The sequence below is a fragment of the Lissotriton helveticus genome, chromosome 5_1 (genome assembly GCF_964261635.1).
Source record: "Lissotriton helveticus chromosome 5_1, aLisHel1.1, whole genome shotgun sequence".
In the NCBI taxonomy this organism is placed as follows: Eukaryota; Metazoa; Chordata; class Amphibia; order Caudata; family Salamandridae; genus Lissotriton; species Lissotriton helveticus.
This window is the reverse complement of record NC_136065.1, coordinates 465,672,669-465,695,972: the sequence shown is the minus strand read 5'-3', so window position 1 is coordinate 465,695,972 and position 23,304 is coordinate 465,672,669. Positions and strand designations below refer to the sequence as shown.

Genomic DNA, 23,304 nt, shown 5'->3' with positions numbered 1-23,304 from the left:
CCCCTGACTCTTTGATGTCAGTTTCTTCCTTTCCGCGCTTACAATGCGGATCCGATCCTGCAGTTCCCCAGGGCATGTTTTCGGCCTACCTTGACTCTTTCTTTGAACGGAACAGTGTGTCTTTCATATGTCCTTGGGGTTCAAACCTTGTGGATCCTGTAGGCGACAAATGTCAGCCACAAACCCTCACTCTATTTGTATGTGGAGCTCAGGGGAGCACCAGGACTCTCAGTCATGCAACTTATGTCAATGACTTCCACCGAATGCACTAAAGAAATGTCGGATGAAGCTTCTTTGGGTCTTCACCTTCCCCTGGAGCGTCCTTGGGGCCTCAAGGTGGTGCACGAGGCCATGACTGTGTCCACGCCGTCAGGTTCGTCCTTGAAATCAGTCTGGTTGCCATATCCAATACCGTTTCAACGTCAGTGTACAGCCCTTCAGGGTTACCACCTTCGGAGTCGGGGTCTGGTCCACAGACTCAGACGACTGCATTGAGGTCTGGCTTGATGACTGCATGGTCGGCGCCACTCGACGTTCCACCTCTTTTCCATTCCGAGATGGCGCCTCATCAGACTCTGATGCGGCGTCGATGAAGCTGGTACTTTCTGAAGTCTTCCCTCCTGTTTTATCTGCTAAGGATCATGGATAATGGAGGTAGTGCAGAGGGTTTGGAGGTTTACCATCCAATTTCTGGTATGATTCAAACTCCTATAGAGTATAGCTGGTTGTTTGGCTTAGGAGAAAGTAGTGGCTCGGACTCTTCCCCAGCCCCTGGCCTCCTGTCACCTCCTGGTTTGGCTACGGGGCTGAGCTCCGCTCTGGTGGACTATGCTCAGGCAAGTTTCTGCCCTTTTGGGAGTGACGTTTCCCTCTGTGGAAATGACAGATCTGTTAATTTGTGTCCTGCACCAATGCCAATCAGGGGTGGAGCTGGTGCTTCCTTATAGTGAGGCTCTTTTTGATGTTCTGTTGGGGGCTTGGGCTAAGCCTGAAACAGGGACCTCTGTGTATCGCTTGCATTCTCACAGACATTAGCAAGACCTCTGGAGATCCAACATGTCTTAGACATACAACTCATCATAGTTTTGTGGTTCAGGCTTCCTTTGCTTCCCAAAATATGTATATGTTCCCCAGAAAGAGAAGCCAGGAAATTAGATACCTGTGGCAAGCATATTTTCGCCTCTAACAGTTCTTCACTGCGATCTCTCAATATTTGTGTGTCCTTGGACGCTTCTCCCAAGTATCATGGAACTCGTTGGAGCGCCTGCTGCCCTCCCTTCCGGAAGAGACTCAAAACTATCTTACCTGCTTGTACGGGATGGGCAACAAGCTGCTAAACTAAATATTTGCTGTGGTATGGACACCACTGATTTTGTAGGTCGGGCTATGGCCTCTTCAGCAACACTACTTCGACCTGACTGGTTGCTCACCTTAGGGTTTTCAGAGGCAGTTCAGGTCACCTTGATTGATTTGCATTTGATAGCGTTTGTCTATTCAACCACAGGCTAACTCTGCTTTGCGGCGGTTTAGACATTTGGTGGAGCATGTTCTTAACTCTTCCTGCTTTCCTGATACACTCATGGTAGGTTTGTTTGGGGGAAAGCTCCCTTTTCTATTTGCATGTGATTCATAGGGTGATGCCCATTAGCTTTTCTTTTCTTTTCAAACTTCCCTCTTTTAGGGTGATACCCAGTGAGGTGTTCCTGAATGCTGCAGTTACTTTTATTCTTTTCATTGTGTCAGTGACAGGTTACGTTTCCAGTTATCTGGGATGTATGTTATTTTGTACCGTTATGTACACCCGTTACTGGTTTCTTGCTAGTGTTTCTACCTTAGTACTTATTCTATAGTGGGCACTTTGGTTGCGTTGTCTGGATGCACTGTTGCCTTGTTCTCTGTACTACGGGCACCATCCACGGTATGACTTCTGGGCATGTTAAGGTCTACTTCTGTTGCTCAGTATCCTTTTGGGACTTCAGTTTACCTGTGTTAGACCATGAAATGTTTGTGAGTTCTGCAGCACTTCAGTGCGTTATTAACAACTCCTCCACCCGTAGCCATCATAAATCTCTTTTATAGCCATGAGGCATTTCTTCCCTTTATGGCTAGCTTTCTTTCCCTATTGGAACTAATGGAAAGAGGGCCAGGATCTTTGGCCTAAGTAAACTTTTAGCCTAGACCTTTAGGACTTCATATTTGATTGACACAAAGTTGTCTCTTTTTTTGTAACTGAAGTCTGTGCGTCAGGGGAGGGCTTATATGGACTCTGTTTACGTTGCATCCGAGGGACGCTGTCACTACAGAGTCACTCGACGCCCTCTACCGAAGCACAGAAGTACTGCTATACAAAACTTTACTGATCCAGTCTAGCGCCTGGGGATACTACTACTACTAAGATAAGGAATCTGTGGCTAGGTCCTTTAGCTACCAGATAAGGCATTACTGAAGGTAAGTAACTTATTCGACATGGCATCCTGAATTCAGGAGAGGGCTAGATGACAATCCCAAAGTTTTTGCAACAAATTAAGACTGTACAAAAAGGTGAAAGGAATTTAAGGTATGAGGTCTGACTTATCTTGTGACATGCCATTGCAACACTGCTTTATCTTCCAATTTACCCCCCAAAACCTTGCCAGATTCATGCTTGATTATTACTCCTGGTTCTCGAAACTAAGTGAAAGCTGCCATTGATAGTATAAATCCTGGTTCTCCCAAAGGCCAATGTCCTGTTGCGATCTTTCCCTCTCTGGCTGCCAGAATAGACGGCACTGTTGCCCTTTTGCTTGATATAGGCCTTAGAGTGGGGAGAGTATAAGACATATGGAAAATAAGGGTGGTATCTCCCTTCCTGGAGAAGGCGCACTCTGATTCAGGAGACATGAACAACATTGGACCATCCTATTGCTATTGCCTTTGGGAAAAATGTTAGGCTGTTAACCATACAGCTCTCTAGCTATCGAGAAGACTTTAATGTCCTCAACTAGTGGCATGAGTTTCTATCAATGCATGGGGCGGAATCCTCTCTGTTCCTGGTTGTGATTAAAATAATTTTGGACTGTGGAGATACGTTAGGAGTAATCCTTTTGGATTTTTCAACCAATGAAATCTCTGAGTGCTATTAGATCTTGTACCAAAGTCTGAAGAAAATTGGATAGATTGTGTGCTACTGAGTTGTCTGAATCATTCAGACGGTCACCACTGCCATTCAAGTACAACAAATCTCCAGTCCAGTGTGGAGTCCCACAGGGATTATCCCTGTTGCCCCTCCTTTTCAATGTTCGTCTACCCTCTATCTGACCTAATTCAAATTGCGTGCAGCACCCTGTCCTTTGCCACTGAGCTACACAGTTTAACCAGGCTAGGCAAGCATGCCCCCAGGTCCAATATGAGGCTGAAAAAATACCTGGCAGATATCCATCTGTAGATGGGCTGCAATCACTTAAACCGTAATGCTGAGAAAACAGAACTGCTCATCTTGGGAAATAATGTTGACTACTGGGATGGTAGTCTGTGCCCTTCCTGCATTGGAACATCCCCCACACGCCCCACCTCTAGGCTCCTAAAACAAAATCATTAGAGATTTTATTACTGCAAGAGGCATCTCTACATGTGCAGGTCCGAAATTGCAAGTTATGGTATTTACATGTGGCAAATACTAAATTTTCTGTCTAAAACAAACCATGCCTCCATGGTTGTCGCCCGTGTCCTTATGAAACTCAGTTTGTGCAATAGACTGTGCCTTAGTTTGCCAGATTATCTTTCGGGTACTCTTCAGAGGGCACAGAATTTTGCAAGAAGGTTCGGCATGAAACCTTCGAAAGTGTGATTGTCTAGAAGTACTAGGCAGAATTACACTTGATATGGTGTCTCTGTATCACCCCTGTGTTTTACGACCTTGAAAACAAGATTGTGGTTCTCTTGGAACTGAATGCCCCCAACTCTCAAACATATACCCCCAACTCTCAAACGTGGGGTAAGAAAGTACAATTGTTACCATTATGTGGAATTTTGTGAAGGTGGAATGTTGTGACCTAAAATGGTATAGTGGTAGAATTGCCACCTAAATTCAATGCTGGTCAATAAAAACAGCTAAATTCATTCGCTGTTATTAGCTGTTATTAGGTAAGATTTGAGATTTTAAATGATTTGATAAAAGTTGTTTTCCTGTACATGTAAAGGCTTTTCTTGCAGAAAAAGTCTAATATATTGTAGTTTGTTGGGTGTTAGAAAATGTAGGTGCCATTTCAGGAGTAGTGCTTCAGTGGCGTTTTGTGTTAGACTAACAGCAGAAATACGTAGGAATCAAGCTCATATAAAATGCAAATGTCCAGAAAAAGTTCGGCAATACTAGCATTTTACTACTAAATATGAAACAATTGATAAAGTTACAGATAAGTTTAAAGATCAAATGGTATAGGTGTGACTGCTTGGTAAGCAGCATGGTTCACCGTTGCTGACAGGCTTTTCTCCAGGCTAAGAGTTACATTTTTAGACACAATATGCACAAATTGTACTATTTCCTGTGTCTCAAGGTTTTCGCACGATTCCTAACCAGCATCAGGTATGGTACTGTGTAGCTGTGTTCATTTACTTTAATGTTTAGCCTTGAGAGATCCCCATGTGCTACTAATAATGGGCACAATGTGTTGGCTAGACACAGCACTTTTGTAAGAAGTTTGGAAATTAATACTAGGAATGAACACAAATGAAGGGGTTGGTTCAGCACATGAAACAAAGGATCTGTGTTTTTTAAATACTGTCAAAAAAACCTTGGGCAATAAATTCCAAGGAACTATAAGTAGAACCTACCAATTACACAATGTTCTATTTCAATTTCTGTTGAAAAATTCAGAAAAGATTCGAGCTATCAATATTAGACTGGTGCCAAGTGACATTTGTGTTATTGCACCAGCCTATATACGGGTTTGCTTGTCTACTTCTGAGTATTCCCTTGCTGATGTAATTATGTCTTTCCTTTCTACAGTTCTGGCCGTCAAATCTTCGCCATAGACTGTCTAATGCCCAGAGCATGTTCAGTTCGTTATCAATCACTGTACAATATACTTCCCCTCCACCCCAAAAATTCCCCCATGCCAGTTACGGAGGAGTGGATTATGAGACTGATCTGATGGTTCACTTTGCTTTTTAACTGCTGACAGGTATACCTTGTATGGTGGTGCTGTCTGTTACACAATCCCTGTTTACAGGTGCACCACTAATTTCCACAATGGAAACTTATGTGGCCTCCTTTGATCGTCTTAATGTGCTAAACGTTCCCTCTGTACTTCTTACCAACATCATCTGCCCATGACTCCTTGTCTCTCCAGCACCACCACCCTTTCCATCTCCACCAGAGACTATCTGTCCTACTTTGTCCTGTCAGCGCTACCTCCTGTCCAGCTCTTCGAGTCCTTTGTCTTCTAGTCATTTGATTTTCATCACATATCCCACCTGTTTCATCATGTCCAGACATTGTCCTATTTCCATCTGAAACTCTCCTCCTCTGCCCTTAAATCCCTCTTCCATTCTCTTTCCATACCTTGTACCCTGCCTTTTCATGACAGCCTCTCTTTCTCTGTTCTAAAAACATTGTGTCTTACAACTAAATCCTCTTCCCCAAAACCTTGCTTGCTACCAATGGTTCTTTTGAGTCCGCAGCTCCTCTTTTCTGCACCCCTCCTAGCATTTCCTTGTGTTTAACCCTCTGTAATGAATATAACAACTTGGACAAACTTGTAGGTTATTTCATAAGGAATGTCCTACTTGCTACTGGATACTAGAGTGCAGTAAACCATTAAGGTTATTAGAAGAACCCTCACCCACCAACCTAGTTGGTGGCATGCTTCATCATTGGGTTCCCAGCTGGGTTGCCGAGTTTCCACAGGGTAACCCTCTGTAATGCCATTGTTCATTCTCTAAACTTCCAGTACCCCATCCTATCCCTGAAGTATCTGCCCTTGTTTCACACTTCCTCCTCTCCCGCTTCTTGTAAACAAATCCTGCACCTTCCTTGCATTGTAGTCAATAAGAGTTTGGAAAGCTGTGGCACAACCTTCCATCAACCTCCCACAACCCACTTCTTCCTATACTTTTTAGGGAGCAGCTGAGAAAATGTTGAGTCATCTGTTTTTTTGTATTTCGAAGTTGTCTTAGTAGTCTTGTGATCTGCATCCATTTTGTTCTATGCATGTTCTGGCAAGGAAGGCACCACCCCTAGGTTAGAGAGGTTATGTTTTTTTCCATATGAGAAGTTGTAATAAGGGTACACCTTTATGCCTTTACATAGTCTCTGTCCTCCACAGGTCTGTGAGCGAATTCCCACCATTAGCACCCAGTTGAAGATTCTGTCTACCGTGAAGGCGACCATGCTGGGAAGAACCAACATCAGCGAGGAGGAGTCCGAGCAGGTAATATAGCATGTGTGCTTCATACTGTGGATGAAAACTGCACCTTCTTCTCCACGCACTCTTCCAAGTTTTGGGGCACTAGGAAATAACTGAGCGTATGAGCCTGAGGCTGAATTTGTTTCTCTTACCATTTCCACCCCCAATTACCCTACCGTCTGTTCTAAGGATACCAGTAACTAGAGAATATTTCAGCCTTCTGAAAGATGCAGTGGAATAGTCGAGGCGCTAAAGAAAATTGGACATTGAAGTACACCCTTCTTTCAAAAACTGAACATTTATATTTTGTGGAGTAGTGGTGCAAGACACACGCACATGCATTCTGTCTTTCACTTTCTCTCTTGCCTTCTCTCGTCGCTCTACTGAATGCACAGCGTTTTCATGTAACCTGAAGTTTTTAAGTTTTAGACCTTTCAATGAAGGATGTGCTCATACTATACATCTTTGGGCTGTTGTGAGCTTCTTTGAACAGTATGGTGGATAGGTGAACATTCCAAGCAAATGATACTCCTTGGATTGTTAAATTTATAATAATTCTCTGACACAAGTAATAATTTGTCGAACACGTTTTTTGGTTACAAAAAATATATATCTGTACTTTTTTTTTAATTCGCCGTGTCAACATCTGATTCAGAATCCAAAACTGGATTTCACTCCAATTTTTTTTGCTTTTTTTTTTAAGACAGAGAACACCCTCTAGTACTTCGACCCAAGGGTTATTTTCGTTAATTTGATGCTTTTATAAAATTGGGACTAACAAATGCTTCATCATCTCTGTCCTTTCTGTGCAAGCATTTTTTCTACTTTTTTGAGGTTTTGCGACTGCTTTATTTTTGTGTAGACTGTGTCTGTTCCCATATTTTATATTCTGGGAAGTAAGGCCTAGATCTAACACCGTTGTGAAGCCATGTCTCCTCCGTTCAAGATTAATGTGCATAGTGACAGAAGTTAGCAGTTGGACATATGGTCTACTCCTAGAACAATATTTAGTACAGGACCTCTTTCTTATTTTAACAGTCCCTAGGGCAGGGCAAAACAATCATTAGAGCAAAATTCCCTGGCAAAGTTATCTTTATATCCAAGCTCATAAACCTCACATACAGACATAAATGCCCAACGGGGAGAGGAGTTGGCCTAACGGCTAGGGCGCTCGACCTCGGACCTGGGGATCTGGGTTCGAGTCTCGGTAACGACGCCAAAACCTCCTGTGATTCTGGGCAAATCACTTAATCTCCCCGTGCCTAAAAAAAAAATGAAAGTGTGTCCTCATGTAACGTAACTGGGAAATATGTAAAGCGCTCTGATACCTGATTCGGTTCGGGTCTAGTTCGCGCTATATAAAACTCTACAAAAAACCATTTTGTTATTTCTATCATTTTATTGGTATATTGTATAAACACTTTCAGAGGTGAATCAAAATGATGCTCAATGTGTTAATTATTCATATCCACATAGGTATTTCTCCTCAGCATTCTCATTACAGGTCAACACAAGAAAACGTGAATGATCAGTTTAAAAACACTCCATTCAGTCTACATTCGTACCACATGTTTCATACATACATACCAATTTGCATACGTTCCTCCATACCATAAAACAGTTTTAGAACTATTACAACATAGATCTTGAGCATTTACATAAGGTTCTATACAATGCTACAACATTCAACACTTTTTCTTTATCTGCCTTTTACTCTGTGTAAATACAGGTGTATTGTCAAAAACTCAGTTTTTACTCCCTTTTGCTGCTTAAATGCTGTGATAAAAAACGTGAAATTGTTTTTACACACTATTGTGGGTTATATTGATTCCCTTCAACGCACCTTTAGGCTAAAGGCTTCTTCAGGAATGCCACAATTCAGGACCTTGGGGGGGACTTAAAGGTTCTAGCTGAAAAATGTCAAACTCATGAGTAAAGGTGCTTATGATCCGCCGAGGACTGAGGCTAAGTTTGGGAGAGAGTGCACTCTATATGTTAAGTTTATCCAAGGGTGGATGAAACTACACTTCAAGGTTTCTTTATTTGGCAGCCATCCATCTTTCAATATTGCATGGGGTTCAGGTGGCACTCCCTCAAAAATTACTAGGAAACAGTGGAACAATAAAATGTAAGATGTTGAGCTCTGACTTAACCCTCTACCTTCCTTCGTATATTTTACGGTTCAACACCAAGGAAATTATCTGCCCTTGCCAGCTCTCTTTCTAATAGCCGGTTCTAGTTTGTTACGGCCTCTCGAAACTGATAGTCTTATTTCTAAATGCATGGGCTCACTGCATGAGGATACAGGCACAAAGGATGAAATTAGGTCCTTCCCCTCTTGCAAGTGGCTGTTACAACTCTAATGGTTCACAGCACTAGATTAGAAAGTGAAGGTAGTTCAATTGACATGCAATCCGCCTCTTCTCCCTATTGAGAAATTTAGCCCGGCCGGTTTGGAATTATCACCGGCCTTTTGCCCTGAAGAAGTCGCGGAGCATTACTCCACTGTGCAACGAAACACGTATCTGCTGGCTTGTTCCACGTACCCTCACTGTTGAAACGGAATAAAAAAGAATCTACCTGATTGAACTTTGCTTTCATATTACCACAAGACTTTTTTCCTTCCATCCTTACGAGATCTCCTGTGTCCTTCAACTGGCTATTCACATGAACCTAATTTGCTCTTGTGTGCTTAGGCATTTTTGTTGTTGTACACAACAGTTCCGGGTGGATGATCAGCTCTTTGTTGGCTACGTGGGCGCCAAAAAAGGTTGGGCTGTGCACAAACGGACCATTTCCCAGTGGGTCGTTCTGTGCATCAAAGCATGTTACTCCTTGGCCAGGAAGGGAGCCTCATGTGGGGCTGCGTGCCCATTCAGCCAGGGCGACTGCAGCCACTACTGCCTGGGACGCTGCGTTCCCTTGCCGGATATTTGTCAGGCAGCAACGTGGGCCTCGCTGCACACGTTCACGAAGCAATACTGCCTTGACAGTCAAGTCCGGAGAGACGGCTTCTTCGGCCATTCTGTACTCCGTGACTTCCTGGTGTAATTTTGTGCGCAGACCCACCACCGGGGTTGGTATTGCTGACGTATCTATTCTAAGGTAAGGAATCTATCACTAACGTGTCTCTTTCAGATGCACAAGTTACTACTTGTGTAACGATACATCTGTAAGAGACATTAGTTAGTAATAGATTCCTTACCGCCCCGCCCATCCTCCCCGTTCTGCAAACGGATTACTAGGGTTATGGTCATCCCCTTTCAGGGCCCTAGTTTTATGCACCAAGAATCAGGTTTCTTGCATAGCTCTGCGTTTCAGCGCGGAAAGTCGTGTACAGAACTGACGTCAGCGCGCATGGGTGGCGCCTAAGTAGTCTCTGTGACGTCATCTCGACGCTCACGATGCCAGTGACGGACGCGGAGCCGCAAGACACCACCTACCGACGCGCAGGGGTACTGCTAAGCAAAAACTTTCCGGATCCAGTCTGACGCCTGGGGATTATTCTAAGGTAAGGAATCTATCACTAACTAATGTCTCTTACAGATACATTGTTACACAAGTAGTAACTTGTGCGTTAGTACAATTGCGTCTTAACCTCAGGAACTGGCCAAAAGGAATGCTTGGTTTCTGACTTCTGAGAAAGAAACTGTTGAAATGGAGACAGATGTATTCTGTGTCGTTGGCTTAACGAATATGTCTACTTTCAATTACCCTGATTTCTGACGGATTCAAATGTCCAGGAATTTTACCTAATCCTTACTGATATTAGCTATAAATCTCAGATTTTGGTTGCGTAGATTCAGCCATTAAAAAGAAAAGCTTTCAGATCTTCTTGTTCTATTTTCCAGATGAAAAAATATCATTATGTAACGTGACAAGGCATTGACTGATTTGTAGAAAGGTACAAGTTTGTTATGGATATGTTTATCTTCAAAATGATGCATGAAAATGTTGGCTACACTCGAGGCGCAAGAAGCAACCTTGATCCTAACACCCTTGATCTGTTGGCACAGTTCTCCCCCAAATTTGAATGTATTCTCTTGAAGGACACTTGTTAGACAATCTGTAATAAAGGCATTAGGGGCATCTCTCAGATGTTGTTGCATGAACAACCTTATCTCATTGATAGCTGCTTCTTGTGGGATGTTATTTAATGCATCTGTCTGAGACCAGCCTTCTCTATGTTCATTGAAGTTAATACCTTCCACAGATGTAATCATATGTCTCGTATCATTGCTGTATGATTTAATAAGTGGTGCTACGGGGCGTAAAAATGAATCAACATACTTAGATTTTGGCTCAGTAATGGACCCTAATAATTATAGGTATATACGGAGGATCGCTTTGTCGATTTTGGGCACTCCATAAATACTTGCCATCCGTGGATTGATAACATATGAGAAATCATATTTTTTTGTACAGATAGTACCTGCATTCATAAACCCCTCTATTTAGTTGCTGAATTTCTTTTAGAGACTTGATTTGTTGGGTCAATGATGATCTTATTTATTTATTCATTCAAAGTTTTATATAGCGCGAACAAGATCTTTGCAGATATCAGAGCGCTTCACAGAAACAGGGGGTGATGGCAACAGGAGGGTGACTAAACATATTATTGGGTACAGTATAATAGTCAAAAGCATGATCGGATAGCAGTCATGTGCTGATAAAATACCAATAGACAATCAGGTAAGCAATAATATAGGACGTTGCAAAGTCTTTGATCCAACTACGATAGATATCAGGAGAGCTTAGGCTATAAGGATGGCATATACCACTTTCTTAGCGTTACAGAGAACAAGGGGTAGGGATATCAAGGGGGTGATTCAACAAACTAACGTGTACAGTATAGTAATAGGTAGTGAATGAGTAACATAATAGGATCGTAATCAAATAAGAATATGATAACATTAAACAGTCAAGTAGCCAGTGATACAAAAGCGGTGCAAAGTCTCTGATCCAACAACAATAAAGTTCAGGTGAACTTGGCCATAAGGATGGCTTTCACCTCTTTCTTGAAGAATGCAGTGGAGGAGATAAGCCTGGTTTCAGGGGGAAGTGCATTCCAGATCCTGGGTGCCATTCCTGAGAAGGAGCGTTTGTAAGTTTTTTCCTTCCGGAATCTGCTAGGTTTCAGGAGTAGATTTTTTGTACTTCTATTGGATCTCGAACCTCCTGATATAGTCAACTTTTGAGTGAGGTAGTTGGGTGCCTTGTGGTGTACGGCCGAGTGTGTCATAACGGCAATTTTCAGCTGTATTCTAGCTTCAAAGGGCAGCCATTTCAGGGATTTCAAGTCAGGGGATATATGAGAGTGTTTTCTTGAGCCAGTAATGAGTCTCGCGGCAGCGTTCAAGGAGGCTCTTAGGGGTGCGGTTGTTGATAGAGGGAGTCCGCTGAGGGCCACAATTCCATAGTCTATGCGGGGGATGATTAGGGCTTGTACAGCAGTTTGGAAGTCTTTGACTGGGAGGAAGGGTTTAAGTTTCCTCAATGTGTTGATTTGGAAATTAGCTCCTTTCGTTGCTTTGCTAATGTGCTGTTGCATGTTGAGCTTTGCGTCAAGTGTGATGCCTAAGGATTTCGCAGAGTCCACGATGGTGGTCGGACATTGAGTGCTGTTAGGTGATTGAGCCAGATTTGGGTGGTGGTAATTTTCGCAGGGGGTGATATCAGAAGGAACTCAGTTTTCAGAGCATTTAGTTTGAGGTGATTATCGGCCAACCACGATTGGGTGTTTCTAAGTGTATAGTTCAGAAGTTTGATATCTTCCGGGGATTGAACCTTTAGGTAAAGTTGAGTGTCATCAGCATACATATGGAAGTGTACATTGGATGCTTGGAGCAAGGTGGCGAGTGGTTCCATGATGAGGTTGAACAGTGTGGGTGAGAGGGTGTGTGAGAGTGTGGGTGAGAGGATCCTTGTGGGACGCCTAAATCTACTGGCACAGGTGAGGACAGCACATTGTTGATCTTGAACTTCTGAGACCGGTTATGTAGGAAGGAAGTGAACCATTTGAGAACAGTCCCGGATAAACCCATTCTAGTGTTTAGCAGCTCCAGTAGGTTCTCGTGTTTGACCGTGTCAAATGCTGAGGAGAGGTCAAGAAGGATGAGGAGGCATGAATCATTCCGGTCAAGGATTTGGAGGGCGTCATCAATTATGTGTGTCATGGCCGTTTCCGTGCTGTGTTTCGCTCGGAAGCCTGATTGATGAGGGTTGAGGAGGTCAAACTGGTCAATGTGTTTTGTTAGTTGGAGTTGTACACATTTTTCCAACAGTTTGGCCAAGGTGGGGATATTGGTGGTAGGGCGGTAATTGTTTAGGTCAGACGGGTCAGCTGTAGGTTTCTTGAGTATGGGCGTGACTTGCCCCGCCTTGAGGGAGTCAGGGATGAGACCTTGTTGAAGGGAGCTGTTAATTATTTTGGTCCAGAGTGGGAGGAGCAAGGGGGTGAAGTCTTTTACAGCATTAGCAGGTAGGGGGGTCTGAGAGGTGATTAGAGGGCTTCAAGGTGCCGAGCAGTTTGTGTATTGCTTCTTCAGAGTAGGTGTCGAAGGTCGTCCATGATGCGTTGTTTTTAGGTTGAGTGTTAGACATTCTGATGTGGCTAGGGTATCGGCTTACATCATTGAGGAGGTCAGTTCTTATGTTGTGGGTCTTTAGCTTAAAGAAAACAGAAAAGTCTTCACAGTGTGGGATATCGCTTGTTGTGTTGTTTGGTTGTAAGGATTGCGTCTTGGTTTGGGTTTTGACTAGTTCGAACAGTTTTCTTGGTCGGTTTTTTGCTTGGTCCAGCTGGAGGCTAAAGAAGTCAGATTTTGCACGCTTGATTTTCCTAAAGTAGGCATTTCTCTTGTTCTTAAGTGTTTTGCGATGCAGTGATGAGGGGTCAGATCTCCAAGTGCGCTCTGCCAATCGCATAACACGCCTGTCTTCATTGAGTCTGCCGTCATACCAAGGGTTTGAGTTCTTGGTGGAGACTCTCTTTAGTTGCAGTGGGGCGACTTCGTTGATTATTGAGTTCATAGAGTCGAGGTAGAGGTCGATCAGTGATTGAACATCAGAGGCGCCCGAAGGGGGAAGGAGGAGACTGTAGGTGTGGGGAGGCAGGGAGTTGGGGTTAAGATTCTTCATGTCCCTTTTCCAGATCTTGGATTTGGTGGGTTGAGCCGGGGTAGGTTTGACTTTTTCATTGATAAAAAAGGTGATAATGTGGTGGTCTGACCAGTCACAAAGTTGGATTGCCCCCTGTTGGGTAGAGTCCTCTTTGGTGATGATGAGATCGAGTATCACGCCTTTATCGTGTGTTGGGCTGTTGCATATTTGGGTGAGGTCAAGCGCATTAAGGAAAGTTTTGAGACTGTTCACCACTGCGTCTTTCTGATCGTTCCAGTGGAGATTAAAGTCACCCAGGTAGATTTGAGTGATCTGCCAACCAGTGTTGGAAGTGATCGTGTCCATGAGTTGTTGGGTGAAGGTGAGGTTGTCCCCAGGCGGGTGATAGATGAGATGTAAGGCACATACTGGTTTGCCCTCACTGGAGATATCGAGGCTGAAGAGTTCACAGGAAGTGAGGGAGGGGGAGGTGACTTTAGTAACGGAGAGGTTGCTCCTAAAAATGCAATGCATCTTGGTAAAGTGTTCTGTATTATTCAACATCAGTGACATTTTCTTGATCTACTGATCTATATCTAATAACACTATACCTTCCCCTTGTTACTGTTCTTTACGGTGATTTGTTTCTTGAGGGCTGTGTGTTCTTCCTTTTCTAGGTTTGGTACTAGTCTGGAAATGTATCTAGTACATTCCTTAAATCTCTTGAGTACAATTCTCTCAAAAATAGCAACGTCTAAGCCCACTTGTTCCAAAGAGGGGGAGTGAAGGGTAACAAAAGGCCTGAAGCATTGAAGTGTCTCAAATCAGGTAACTCAGTGTCAGCAAAGAACTTCTTCAGGCATATCTTTCTGAAGAAAGAGACAATGTCGCCGAAGAGTTTAAATTTACTTCTAGAACAAGACACTGCTGTATGCCCACACTGGGAGAATTAAGCCAAGTTCTGAAAGAGTGAATGGTGAAGCCATGATGATTTCTGGAAATCAAAACAAGGTTTCCCAAAAACATCCTCTACTGCATTGTGCTGTCCTGAACACACCCAGACTGCTTCCCCACCGAAAATTAGGTAGGAGGGATGCCTCGTATGCATTTGGTGTGACTGCACGATATTTAATGAGTTCCGTACCGATACCATAAACTCGCTCTGTTTCACCTCTCCACTGTGCACAGCCAGCAAGAAAGATTCTTTATCTGATTGTAGATTTTGTGCTCTAGACACTACTTCAATGCTAAGACAGTATTGTTGTCATAAGATCACTTTATGTATAGAGGATTCTCATCACTATGAGGCATGATGCTTAACATGCTTATGAAAGATTCTGAACTAATGGGTTGCTTTTTGAGAGATTCTGTGCTTCCAGATTAAGTATTAAATTAACCTTTTCGGTGTATATCTGAATCTAAACCATTCATGTGCAACCAATTTTTGAAGGGGTGCCCCCGAGCAAGAGAGACTCTGCTGGCATTAATATCATTCAGCCTGGTAAAACTAGACATGGATCCCAGTGACTGGCCAGATTAAAAGCAATTGTTCATTCTCTACTTACCCCATCTTCCTCTTCTCCAGTCCCTTTTCACCCTAATGCTTGCCTGACACTTTATCCCCCACTCAGGTTGCATGTATTTCAGATTTATTGCAAAATGGTGCTGTTGTGTTTTTAATCTGATAGAGACAACTAGTCGCAGATTCCTTAATTTAGAATTATCCCCAGGCTTGAAACTGGATCCGGACTTTTTTTGCCACAACATCCCTCCGCGCTGGGGTGACTGCATCACGCGACTCCGCCCTGGAGTTGTCCGCGTACGTGACGTCAGCGAGGTCACATAAGTCCCACCCCGGGGCGCCTACCGTTTTTCCGCGTGCAACGTGGATCTTGATCGTGCTCTGGCCTGTTTCCGGCCTTTCCCTTTTGCTTGTTTTGTGTGTGTGGGAATAGTGTGCAAATGCCTTCGGGTTATAAGACCTGCTTGTCTTGTGCGCGCCAGATGTCGGCAACTGATCCTCACACCATCTGCATGTTGTGTTTGGGAGAGACCCACAACTCCACTGATTGTGAGGCGTGCCAGCAGATGAAACCGTAGTCCCGGCGTGAGCGCCGGATGAAACTTCTGTCAGCCCACATGTCCAGGTCGGCGGCGTCTTGACTCCCGGCCCCTACAGAGGGTTTCAGTAATAGCCGCTTCCGTCTTTGACATCACCCTTCTCCCAGGCCGCAAGAGCGTCGCTCACCTGTCGGTAAGTGTCGCAGTTTGTCCCCGAGGGCTGGTTGGGGGCATGGGCTCTCCGCGGGTGGCGTGGCGCCGCGTGTCGTCCCCCTATCCGCCGTTTCCCGGTGTGGAGGCGTCTAGAGCCCAGATGGAGACATATGCGGCGGCCTTGCAGGCCTCGCTGGCTTCCCCTCCTCCTCCTTCCCCTCCTGGGATGTCTGCAGATCCCTTGCTGTGTGCGGGGCCTTCCGCGGCATCGCTGGTGGCTCCAGCCCGACTGGCTCGGATCCAGGCTCGGAGGATGTGGTGCCGTTGGGGTGCGGCTCTTCGGGGGTCTCTCCTTCGGACCACGGCGCCTCTGCTTCGCCGCAAACTCCTCCGGGAGTCCCTGTGGTTTGCGGGAGGTCGCTGGGGCTCGGGTCGCATCCCGAGCCCCTCTCGGTCCTCTGAACAGGCGGTGGCCTTGCCCGAGGTGATCTCGCTTAGGCGCCGACTGTTGCTGGCCCGGGCGGCGCCACAGGGGATGGCAGAGGGCCCTTCTCGTCCCGTCATGGGCCGAGGCTGGGGGGGTCCCCTCGTCCCTCTCACTCCTCAACGCAGGCGGCTGCCTCGTCGGAGGTTGGATAGACACCTTTCCAGGGCCGTTCCCTCGCCGCCCCGGCTCCAGCCCAGCCCCGGTCTCCTGCGCCATGCACTGTGGCGGAGGTCATTCCGGCGTCTCCCTCTTCCTCCTTTCCGGACCTGGCCCTTCCTTCCTCTGGTTGGCTTGGGGGATGGGCGCCTTAGCTTGCAGCCGTCCCCTACTGAGGAGCTGCTTTCTCCACCGCGGGCTCTACAGAGGCGGGTGCTGCCTTTGCTTGCGCTGTTTCCACGACTGTGGGAATCTTGCGCATGGGTGATCCAGCTGCGCATTTCCCCGCGGACCATCTTCTGGCGGTCCTCCATCAGGGTTCTGGTGGTAGGGAGCTGCTGCTTCCCTTCGAGGGTTCGCTCCATTCCTCTCTTCTGGGGCGGCCCCGCCACGGGTACCCGGTGCCCCAACACCTTCTGCACTGCCACCATCCGGCGCTACGTGATCCGGTGTGTCTTTCCCTCCACCCTTCTACAAGGGGCCCTCTATTGCAGAATGCCTTCCCCTCCCTGCCACCGCTGTTGTCTCCCCCGTCGCGGGAGGCCCGCTGGCTTGACTCCTGGGGGTGTAATGTATTCACCTCCACCAGTGCGGCTCTGCGGGCTCTTAACACTTTGTGTGTTTTAGCTAGAGCCACTTCTTGCTTGTGGGACTCGGCGGAGTCCCTTATGTCTGCCGCTTCTCAGGAGGGTGCCTGTGTGGATCTGTGGCACCATGTGTAGGATGGCCGGGAGCTGGCGGCGTATATTCTTTGCTCCGCTCTAGACATCTCGGAGGTGCTTGTTCGTGCCATGGTTTCTTCGGTCGCACTTCGTCGACATGCCTGGCTCCGAGACAGTGTGTTCCCAGACAATGTTCGAGAATGGTTGGTGGACCTCCTTTTCGATGGCACTCTTCTGTTCCACGCCCCTGTGGACTTGGACATTCAGAGGTTCTTGGCTGGGCTTCGGCCTCCTCCTCCTTCTTCTCCCCCTCAGTGACCTGTGAGTTGATCTCATTTTCGGGAAGTGTTCTTCCGTTGGGGTGGGTCGCCCCAGTTGTGTGATCTGTGTCTTACTGTGCATTCTAGTCCTTCTTCGGACTAGGGTGTTGTTGGCTGGCCCTTTTTTGACTGTCTTCTTTGGCTTTTACTTAGCTGTGTTGGCTCTGAGACTGGGCCTTCTGTTGTTCTTATTGGCTGATTGGCAAGCAGTCTGCGGGTTCTCAGCAGGTTTTTCTGTTGTCCTCTGCTGCGGAATGTTTTTTCCTAAGGGGGTTCCCATGTTTTGGGACGTGACACGCCCTATGTGGTGTGATGGTAGCTATCATATAGCTCTATCATGTGCTGGAGAAGTGTGGTCGCTTTCAGGCCTCTGCTCTCCGTGGCGTTAAGGTATGTTGCAGGTGTGATCCACTTGCTGGTAGTTTTGGATTGGCTTGAGTTGCGCCCCAGGCTGTTTTCTCCGGGGTCGCTGTGTTGTTGGCCTGCTGTCTGCGGCCTTGTGGCCTGGCTCTGCCTAGTCCGACTTGTTTTGGGCTGTGTGTGTGGACTCCTCCCTTGGGGACGTGTCCGGACCCTTCTTGGCCTTCCTGGTCTCTGTCTTTGGCTTGCGTCTGGCTTGCCCTGAGTGCATCGCTCTGTGGTGTTGTCTGCGTCTGGCCGTGCATGCCGGTGCCGTCCTACTGTTTTTCTGCACTATTGTGCCTTCTAGTACTTAGGCGAGACAGTCCTCCTTGCCTTGCCGCTTCTTCCAGTGGGCCCCGCCTTCAGTTCTGCCTGTCCTCCCTAGGGGTTGGGCTGGTTCTTTAGTTCCTTGTCCCTCTTGGGGCGCAGTCTGTCCTTGGGTTACCCTGACTGCTTCTGCCTGCCCTACTGTTGAGGGCGCCGTTCTGTTTGGCCTGTTGCCTTCTGGCTGTGTTAGGCTCGGCTGCCCTCTTCACTGGGCGTGTCCTCAGTGCGGGAGCTTGCCATTGCTCTATCTCTTCTCCTTGAAGTCTCTATGTTGTTTTTCTTCCTAGGTGCTCCTCTTCCTTCTTGGGGCTTCTGGGGAAGGTTCTTGATACCTTGAATGGGTGTGGGGCGCTCTGGCTTCCTTTCACCTTACCCTCGTTTCTCCTGCTGATGGACAGCAGGCTGCCTCTCTTCTTGTCTTCCCGCATCCCCTCTGGGGTTGGTAGTCTTCTGGATGCAGGGGTTCCCCTTGCCTGGAGGGGACAGGGCTCTTTTGCCTGTCCATTGGCCTCGTCCCCTGTGGGACTCCCTATTATGTCCAGGTTGGTGGGGTCCTCTCGCAGACCCTCTTCCCCTTGAGTATGGCTAGGGTATCTATTCTACGTTAAGGAACCTGCGGCTAGTAGTCTCTATCAGATGTGCGAGTTACTTACCTTCGGTAAAGATGTATCTGGTAGAGACGATTCTAGCCGCAGATTCCTTCACGGCCTGCCCTTCCTCCCCATTCTGCGAGGACCTTTGGCTTGATCTTATGCATTTGCTTCCCTGTGGGTGGCTATGTCTTCAGTGAGTGCATTTTGTTGCTCTTTCTGACAGGATGATTTGTCCTGTTTATCATTTCCTTCCTCCCTTTTTGGCGCATTGGAGGATAGGTTTATAGATACTTATCCAGTATTATGGGTATCTTTCATAGATTCACATGCCTGATTTTCATAGATTCACATGCCTGAATCATTCCCCGTCGTCGGGGTGGGAGTCCCCGGTACATAACAATAGTAATGTCATATAGACATATACATACTAATAGGCCAGAGGCCTCACATTAGTAACATATCTAAGTCCTTTTGTAAAAAGGACCAAATTTTGGCCAGGAGCCAATCAGCTACTACCACCCTCTAGAACCTTCCTGGAAGGAGCCCTAGTCCCTCAGATTTTCTACCGCACGTCGTGCTAAGGGAGTCTCCACTGAGCTCTGCTCAGCTTTCTGGTATTTCTGGATTTATTCCATATTTTTCTCACAGAACCTATTCTGGTAGAGGAGTACTTCAGTCCACCATGTCTGACACTCCTAAAAAAGGGCTTTTTAGACCCTGTGCTTCATGCAGCAAGTTGAGACTACATGTGGATGACAGGCATGAGGACTGCCTCTATTGTCTCTATCCTGACCACTCTGCGAAGGATTGCAAGGTCTGCCGCACGTTCTCTGCCAAGACCCTGAAGGACAGAGAGGGGCGCCTGCTTTTATGGCTCAAGAGACTTAAGGAAAAGGATCAGACAGTCTCTTCAGGTGAGAGCGAGTGTTCCTTTCAGAGCTCACACTCCTCATCCAAAAGGCCCAGTCAGTCATCTCCAGACCGGTCTGCAGAGCCACCTCCGAAGAAGACGCCCAAGTCTTCAGAGGTTCGTCCACAGGCCACGGCAGGGAAGAGTTCTCTTCAGGATGCCACCTTCAAGAAGCCTTTGCTGGTCACTTCGGCCATGCCTGTGACGACGTCGACAGCAACTATATCTACGTCGACGGCATCGTCATTCTCTGCCATGACGTCTACCACGGCATCGTCGTCGACGAGTAGGTCTATTGCATCTATCATCGCTATTAAAAAATCGTCGACGCCACCGTCTACGACGTCTCACAAGTCGACGAAAACTAAGTCATCGTCGTCGACGATTTCCTCATTGACGGCATCTAAGGCACCGTCGACGGCGCCATCGTCGACGAAGCCATCGACGTCGACACCAGCGCCGACGAGGCCGTCGACGCAACCGTCGACGAGATCGACGTCGACGAGATCGACGAAGCCATCGACGACAGGTCCGACGTCGACACTGCCGTCGACGAAGAAAGACCCATCGACGCTGCCGTCTACAGCATCGTAGTCGATGAAGACAGCAGAGTCGTCTGCTAAGGCCTTTGACGCTCCACCGTCGACGACCACCCCGTTGACGGGCTCGTCGACTGCAGAGTCTCCTACGCTGAAGTACTCTTATACACACTACAGACTGACAACGAGTACTATAACGCCGGAATTGACGTCGCCTAGCAGAGTCTAGCCACTGCCACCGACCCATCTGCTGGACACGGAGGATTCTGATGACGGTTCAATGTTCCAACCTGCGACAAGTCCATCAGAACTCCATGTTAAGGTCCATGAAAGCTCAGACTATGAAGACCTGGGTCAGGATGAAGGACAATGTCACGAGGAATGTCAAATTACTCCGCCTCCTTCCTCACAGCCTATGGTATGCCTCCCAGCATCAATAGTGACTGACCTGCAATTTCTGATAGCGGACTACAAACAAAGGTTTCCGCCCACTCCGCCTCCTCCGGTACAGCAACCTACACCTGTGATACCTCCTCGCCCTAGACCACCTCCACTGGTCATTCGTAAAGATCCTGTCACTTTACCACCACTTCCTACTTCTGATGAAGAAGAGGAAGTAGTAGGAGAAGAGGAGGGACAGCAGGAGGAGGGAGAAATACAGGATGATGAATGGAATAACTGTCATTCAGGATCCGGCATCCCCTGACCAGGCACAGGCGGATTCGCCCCCAGAGGATATTGGGGGGTTTCATAATATTGTGGAAAGGGCTGCGGCAAGGTTTAAAATTGAAATGACCCCGCAACCCAGTATTGCTTCCTGTATGACTTCAAAGAACCATTCAAGAAGATTGTGCGCTCCATCCCTATCATTGAATACGTCTGGGAGCAGGGGGTAAAGATAATGAAAAAACCCTCATCTCTGAATTCAGTTCCGCCCAGGCTCGACAAGAAATATAAGGCCCCAGCCACGGCTCCGGCATGCCTTATAGGCCAAACAAAACCGGACTCTGTTATAACACAGGCTGCACAGCGTAAATCTAGTAACCCGTCGGCCGCATTGACTGCACCACCGGATAAGGAAGGCCGTAAACTCGATAATATTGGTAAAAAGTTTTCGTCCATATCGGCCCTTTCTATCCGGGCGGCAAACTCCCTGGTCCTCTTAGGACGATACAATCGCTAGATGTGGGCGGATATTGCCCCATATTTAGGAGCAATACCAGAGGACCAGAAGTAAGAGGCAAAGAAGATACTCCTTGAGGGCGAACGATCTGCCTCGGAAATGATAGATGTGGCGATGGATATAGCCTCTACAGGATTTAGACAGATGGCAGAGGCAGCAGTCCTAAGGCGCCAGGGGTGGCTTAAAGCCACATCGTTCCGGCCTGAGGTACAAACCAAAGTACTGGACATGCTGTTCGATGGAATACTGCCCTTTGGGGAGCATATAGATGAGATGCTGCAAGGTATCAAAAAAGATAGACAGCGAAAGCCCTGGGTACCCTCCAGTACAAAAATGCTTCCTTTCGGGGCTCCAGAGGAAGAGGACAACAGACAAGAGGTGGCTATCGGGGATACAAAACCTCCTATGGCTCCTCACAGCAATACAAGCCGCAATACCAGAAGAGACAGCAACAAGGCCACTCATCGTACAACAAGCCTTCCTTTCGAGGGCGAGGAGGAGGAAAAAAGGACGCAGCCAGAAGGCAATGACCTCTTTCTCCCACAGGCCTCCCCTTTTTCTCCACATTGCGCAGTTGGAGGGAAAATATCGAACTTCATCCACAATTGGCAAAAAATCAGGACGGATCGCTGGGTTCTCCAGCTGGTTCAGTTCGGACATACTTTGGAGTTCGTAGAGACTCCTCCTCCGAACCCCCCACGTCCTATGCAGCACAAGAATCTGCATCTCCTTCAAAAATAACTCTCTCTAATGCTCCAGAAAAGGCCTGTGGAAAGAGTTCCACGAGGTCAGAGAGGGAAAGGATTCTATTCCTGATTCTTCCTAATACGAAAAAAGGAGAAAAAATGGAGACCTATATTGGACCTAAGAAACCTCAACAGTTACCTCAAGAAACAATCGTTCCGTATGGTATCTATTCAAGAGTTATTACAGCTACTCAATTCCAAAGATTTCATGGTGTCCTTAGACCTCCAGGACGCCTACTTTCACATACTGATCCACGAGGGTCACTGGCAATTCCTGAGATTTGTAGTGGCGGGACGGCTCTACCAATTCAGAGTGTTGCCATTTGGCCTAAAGTCGGCACCACGCATTTTTACAAAATGTCTGTCTCCTGTGGCAGCGTACCTTCGCCAACTCCATCACCAGGTTTTCCCCTACTTGGACGACTGGCTGGTCAAGGCTCCTACTCTGATAGGCGTAACCAGATCTTCCGACGCCTGTCTTCAACTCTTCGAGAGCCTAGGACTTACGCTCAACCAGGAAAAGTCAGTCCTTCAACCATTGCAACGTCTCACTTTCCTGGGAGCAACTCTGGACACACGCCAGGGAAAGGCCTTCCCGTCACAGGAGCGTCAACTCAAACTACAGTCACTGGCAAGCCGAGTTCGGACCAAAAAGACCATCAAGGTGCGACTCTTCAAGTCATTGTTTGGGATGATGTCCTCCAATATCCTACTAATTCCACACTGCCGCCTCCGTATGCGCCCATTGCAGGAAGCGTTGTCATCTCAGGGGATCCAGTGCGCGGGGTCCTTCGACGATCTGATCAGGATCACGCCAGGCATGACGCAAGCCCTGCACTGGTGGCTTCATACAAAAAATCTGAACCGGGCCCTTCCATTCCTGCTTCCAATCTCACCCCATGTAATAACAGATGCCTCGTTGGAAGGATGGGGTGCGTTCCTGCAGGAGCTCCGGATCAACGGCCAATGGTCACTGGCAGAAAAGGAGCTGCACATCAACCTGCTCGAGTTGAGGGCAGTATACCTGGCTCTTCGAGCATTCCTGCCTCGGATCAGGAACTCCCCAGTGCTTGTGAGAACCGACAACACCACCACAATGCACTATTTGAACAAACAAGGGGGTACTCGATCGCTGACGTTGTCTCAAGAATCACAACGAATTTGGAAATGGCTACTCCGACACAACATTTCTCTTCGAGACGAGTATGTCCCAGGGGCAGACAATACCCTGGCGGACTCTCTAAGCAGACAACGCTCCATTTGCCACGAGTGGGAGCTCGA

General features: G+C 47.0%; 1 protein-coding gene across 2 annotated transcripts in view; it reads left to right on the top strand.

Annotated features, from left to right (window-relative positions):
• Window positions 1-23,304, top strand: part of VCL (vinculin) — a 349,916-nt gene that overhangs the window by 286,837 nt on the left and 39,775 nt on the right. For both annotated transcript variants that reach the window (XM_078642750.1, XM_078642749.1), the window contains one exon: window positions 6,303-6,407. In XM_078642750.1, coding sequence (XP_078498876.1) covers window positions 6,303-6,407 — 105 coding nt within the window. The remainder of the gene's footprint in view (window positions 1-6,302; window positions 6,408-23,304) is intronic.